Source organism: Ostrea edulis, chromosome 5 (assembly GCF_947568905.1).
Source record: "Ostrea edulis chromosome 5, xbOstEdul1.1, whole genome shotgun sequence".
In the NCBI taxonomy this organism is placed as follows: domain Eukaryota; kingdom Metazoa; phylum Mollusca; class Bivalvia; order Ostreida; family Ostreidae; genus Ostrea; species Ostrea edulis.
Genome location: NC_079168.1, coordinates 87,369,373 through 87,375,372, shown reverse-complemented (window position 1 = coordinate 87,375,372; position 6,000 = coordinate 87,369,373). Strand labels below are relative to the sequence as shown.

The window sequence follows — 6,000 nt, the reverse complement described above, 5'->3', positions numbered from 1 at the left end:
ATTATTGCGTGCTTTAAATGAATCAAATAAATCTGTATTATCAATTAATGAGAGCAATATTGAGTTACTGTTTTCTTATATTGAATTAACGATATCATTTGTCTTAATAAGAGCACGATTATTACAAGATCATCATTTGAATCCCCCCCCCTCTCTCTCTCTCTCTCATCCCATACACTCTGCAGTGTTGTATATGCAAATTATCTATGCACAAACAATTTATGTACCAAAATGATTTCCTGATTTATAAATCTGCAATACTCCGACAAGTAAATCATACGGTATAAGGATTCATGCACAATACAGGGTAAATATTCTACTCTGATACTTCCCCTGATTGAAGATAGCTGATCGGCATGGGCTAAGTGTGTCACAGTCTGTACAATGGACAATGTTGTTTACTGTTGGAATACACATGGGGTATATTGTTTTGTTTCATGGATTATGCTAATAAAGGGAGTTTTACTACTACTTTGAGTATCTTTGACAAGTGTACACGTACATCTTCAGTCCTTTACAGATATTACAAGTAGACCCAGGTAAATAGTCATCTGCATTCGATGCTTTTTCATGGCGAGCATACATGACCATGTCTTCTTTATACATACAGTAGCATTTATGTATTTGCATTTGGCTTGAAGTAAGTGTGAATGGTATAGATTTTATACCCTTTGCTTATTCCATTTCATCAATAGATCTAGATAATAGATGAAATATTTCTCCGCGTTGTTGTATAGTTTTGACATATTTATTGCAAATGTACACACATTCATGTAAAGAAAAGGCATTATCCAAAGCTTTTAGAATGATTTACTACTGTACGATATGTTTATTGTAATTTTGAGCACTGCGTGGTGTTTCAAAACATGATTTCATTTCTTCTTGATGTCCTATAAATTAGTATCGGAGATGTACGTGTTACCTGTCGAAGCTACCCGCACAGGTAAATCGAAGACACTGATGTGAAGTGAAGCGTAGCAAATCTCGTCCCCTTATATACCATGCGAACCCTGATACATATAACAATAGAATATCCAACTAATATGGCGGATTAGCAAAGAAATATGGCGGACATATAGAATTATACTATATTTATTAATTCATGTCAGCTTTAAGTATAACTATCAAATCATACTCGCTGTAATGTAACTCGATCTGTCTAATTTAATTAGTATAACATTATACCATTATAAAATACATATATCTCAGTCTGATTATAAAAGTATAATATATACCGCAGTAATGAATCAGTCATTAAGTATAGACCACAGTAATATAACTCTGTCTGATTAAGGTAGACCAATCTTCATGTGATGTCATAGGTTTTTGCAAAAATCTTTATAGATTAAACTTTAAGCATGGTAGAAATATATCTGAGGAATTTTATTCACCGGATAAGTAAAAAAAATGGTAAACTATTGATACTGAAAATAATCAATTATCTATGATTAAAAAATGTTGTCAAAGGCAATAACTCCTTAGTCCTATGATGGACTTTCCTCTACTGCAGCATATCTATTATACAATGGTTTCCCTAATATCCAAACACATATTTTTGTATTAGCAGTTTTTTAAAACTGATGTTGGCAATTAAATTTGGCCATTTCAACAAATTTTTATCATTCTGTTTAACAAAAATGTGTGATTTTTGATGTTGACATATAGCAGTGTTTGGAACTTGCTGTAAAATTAACTAGACATGCAGCTAAGGCTGGCTGCTTGTAAAAGTTGTCAGCCCTTCCAAAGACCTAGTAGCCCTGAGAAAATAACTGCCATTCTTAAAATTACTTTTATTACTACATGTATCTACTTATCAAGAACAACAGGCCTTATTTGTTTCTACTTAATGAAAGGTACAAAGGGGATGCTTATACTCCTTCTAGGCACCTGATCCCACCCCTGGTATATCCAGGGGTCCGTAACTGCCCTTCTCTTAAATCTGTATTTTTTATAGAAATTATGAGATTGATCACTGTTCGTTATCTTCACCTTTCAAGAAGAAGATAACGAACAGTGCTCAATTTTATAGCTCATAACTTGCAGATTTTCTTCAAATTTTGATATATGGTAAAATATGCATTAATGAAAAAAACACCAACACATTGTCATATCTATTCATATGAACTGTCACAAATTCATAGCGTGAAACAATGGCTTTCTGATATATTTAGTGTGTTTTTGTCTTCTTAATAACGAAAGTTTATTTTGCTGTACATACATTTACGTACATCGTCAGTTTGATTCTTGGCACATGTGCACAGAAGCGCAAAATCTAGCTGTTGTCCTTAAAGCGATTATGTGACCTTAATCTAATTAAAATCAAACATGTGAACTTTATGTTAGCCAATCAGTGCATCACCTATGAAACCGCCGGTATATGCAGTTTGTGAAATGTTATTTCACAAACTGCATATACATGTACTTCTGACATCTTTAAAAGGATGGCAATTAACATACACATTTTCTTTGGTTATTCATTAAATTAAATTACATAGAGTGGAAATTAACAGTTTTTCCACTTTCAATATTGATAAGTCACTTGAGGATGGAGCTACCTTAAGGTGGCTTAATACACCAAAATCTTATTTAATGGTTCGATCGTTAAAACAACTTCAAATTGTATAAAGTATGATTTCACCATTGAAAGAGTGATACAAGCTCTCAATTAATGCATATGAATTTTTAAAGACTTTTTCTGGATGGATAAAAAAGGTGTTTTATTTGGAAATAATGGATTTTAGAGTCCATATTTTGTTGTGATTTGATGCATGATATGAATATACAATAAAGACCGCAAAAAAGAATTTGAACCAAGCCTAATTGGAATTGTATATAAGTAATTATAGAGAACAAACTACATTCTCTTGCTCCTATTTCTTTATTTAAAAAATTAGAACATCTATAGTTTACAAACTAAATGAATTTATAGAGAAAACTTATTTCTTGATGAAAAGTGCATAAAATTAGCAATATAATTATTTTAGTAATTTCTATCAATTTTGATTTAAGTAATCGGTACTTTGTTCTCTGGTTTGGTTAAAATTTTAAAAAAAATAGCGATATTGCTGAAATTTGGTCATTTTTTTTCAATTTCTTTTTAAAATATACAGTGCATTTGTCTAAGTAATATATCTTTTTTTCAAATGACATGCTTCTTTAAGATTTTAGTGGTAGATTTAAAAAAAATATGACCAAATCTTTTCCCCATAATTTTCATAGATTTTTTTATTTAAAAAACTTGAGCATCTACAGTGTACATGAGCCTTTTTGGCAGGTTTTATAAGATATCTATATCATGCATCAAATCAAAGAGCAGTTTGGATTTTAAAATCTCTTACATGTATTTGCAAACAAAATTCTTTTTAATCATTTTGCAAAATTTCCTTAAAAAATCATACATTATAATTGAAAGCTTGTATAACTCTTTCGATGGTGAAATCATGTTTTGACATACAAGTTGCTCAAATGAGTCATTGAATAAAATTTTAGCACGAGTTACGTTAAGGTAATTACTCCATTCTAGAATTATAGGTTCAATCTTATATCTTATTGTTGATTCTTCAATACATGTAATATATTTTTAAATAATAACAAATAAAAATGATAAAATAAGTATGTTGCAGTATTAATAAATTTTTTATCTATTAGCACACATATACCTGTTATCAATGTCAGAAAATTGCAATTTTCCTTAATTAAACAGCATTATCAACATTTCACAGAAACTAGTTAAAACAATATAATAGTATTCATAAGAATTCTATGAAACTGTTTCTTTAAAACACACACAAAATGTTCATGAAAAATAAAGGAAATCTATCGCATAATGGACTTGATAAATAATTCAAGGAAAGCAAGAGTTATTGCCCTTGGATCAATATTTTGAAACACATAATTAATTATTCCTATATAACTTAAATTTTTGAAATATTTCATGGTTAACAAGACTTTTTACAATAACTATCGAAAAAGACTGCAACAAAATTGATCTTCCTGTCATGCATAAATCTTATCAAATCATTGACTTTGCAAAATCTAATGACGTCACAGGAGGACGGAACCATGTTAAGTATTACATAAGACCATAGTTATATAACTCAGTTTAGTCTATATCTTCAATATGTTGGTTATTTTCTGACATAACATTTTGTGTGGTAACCATATTCATTCCAAGTGATATCAATTGTACTGGAAATTTTGTAAACAATTTTGTTATACAACGTACCCCTATAAAACAGTTCCTATATAACTCCTTACGAAAAAAATTCAACATTTCGACTGTTCCGGCGACTGTTGGACCCAGAACTGTTAAAATCGACTGTTAAAAAAGACTGTTGACCGATGACGTCATATGATGCTAACTCGAGTTATATTTTTGTGTCGTTTGGATAAAGAGAAATAGCGGATGCACATTTTGCGACAGCAATGGAAGATGAAATTTCAAATTTGGAACAGCAAGAATAAAAAAAAAAAATGTGTTCATCTTTTCCTACAATCAATTGTATTAAAATGAAGTTTAGGCCTATACTTATTTCTATTACATTCTTGTTAAAGCTTTTATACGCAAGTCACATAATTCTTGGTCTGCTGATTTGTTTATGTAATGGCGATGTTCGCTGATTTAACTGATGATGAAATACAGAATTTATTAGATGAAAAGCAGAGCAGAAACATGAAAAAAGATAATTATGAATTAGGATATTGGGTATGTTTTGTTTTAAACTAGTGGAATTGGTGATAAATGTACGCAATCACACTGTCCCGTTTAAAGTCAACAAACCATGTGGATTTGGTATAACAACCTAAGAAATGAAGGTGTATAACAAAACAGTTATTGACTGGGTCCTCGGACAACAGCTGTTTTGTTTGACCCTCAAACAGACCTGTTGCCCGAAGCCATAGGCTTCGGGCAACAGATCTGTTCTTGGGTCCAACAAAACAGCTGTTGTCCTTGAGCCCAGTCAACAACTGTATAATGTATCTAAAGTCCTCCACCTATCAAAACCTACTTTTTGCATATCTATCTTATAGTACATACAGTATCAACCTTATTAACGATCTGACCTCAAGATTATGTTGATGAATTTACTGACCTTGAGTGATGCCAAGGCGACTGCTTCTCTCAAGAATCTGAATAATTTGTCAAAATGTTCGTGATTTTCCAAAAGTTTCATGCCCAGCTCGGTTACTAAAGGCTCACAAGTGACATGGGATTTACTAATTCTGTTGAGAAAAGCACACTGGTATCAGTCAGTGTGTAAGCATTTTGTTGTCAACATAATAGTAAACAAATCTATATTGCATGATTTTGCATCTAAAAACTCTTATCGCATTTCATACAATATTTGGAAATCACAGGGAATTGTTTTTACCTTAGAGAAAATCATTGGAAATATCTGTACATTTTTTTCATTTGCTGCATGTAATGTTGATTCAATTCATTCACAAATTCTTTTTTCATAGTCGACAAACTATAAACTTTTTGAAGATTGACGCTAGAAATTTTATGTATTAAGTCATTAACATATATATGTGAAAACATTTCAATTGAATAAGGGGTCAGCAATACTTATGTGTTAATGCTTCATGAAAAGTCTGTCAGCATGAAGCATTGCAGTTCATGTATTCTCAATGATCAAGTTTATATTTCTTATATTTACATTCTGCTGACATTTCTGTTGGAATTCTCAGTCATTGAAATAGATGTGTATAGCACAGAAATGTTAGTAGAATGTAAGTGGTTACACAGTCTTCAAGCTGCACTCACTTGAGTTTTTCCATTAGATCCTCCAGTACACTTCCTGCATTATCAGCTACCTTTTCTAGGTCATCACCATCATCATACAAATTGAAATCCATATCAAGCAGTGTCTGAATAATTTCTTTGGCTGCCTCTATGTTTTCCTGAAAAAGAAACACTCCTTTAAAGTATCAATAGATAACTAATTGTCTGATAGACAAATTAATGGTCTGATAGATAACTAACTGTTTGATAGATGA

At 31.2% G+C, this 6,000-nt stretch overlaps 1 protein-coding gene across 2 annotated transcripts in view; it reads right to left on the bottom strand.

The window, feature by feature from the left end:
- LOC125652678 (uncharacterized) overlaps positions 1–6,000 on the bottom strand; it is a 45,386-nt gene that overhangs the window by 26,794 nt on the left and 12,592 nt on the right. For both annotated transcript variants that reach the window (XM_048882032.2, XM_056166627.1), the window contains 2 exons: positions 5,768–5,904; positions 5,094–5,223 (listed from right to left, as the gene is read on the bottom strand). In XM_048882032.2, the coding sequence (XP_048737989.2) occupies positions 5,094–5,223; positions 5,768–5,904 (267 nt within the window). The remainder of the gene's footprint in view (positions 1–5,093; positions 5,224–5,767; positions 5,905–6,000) is intronic.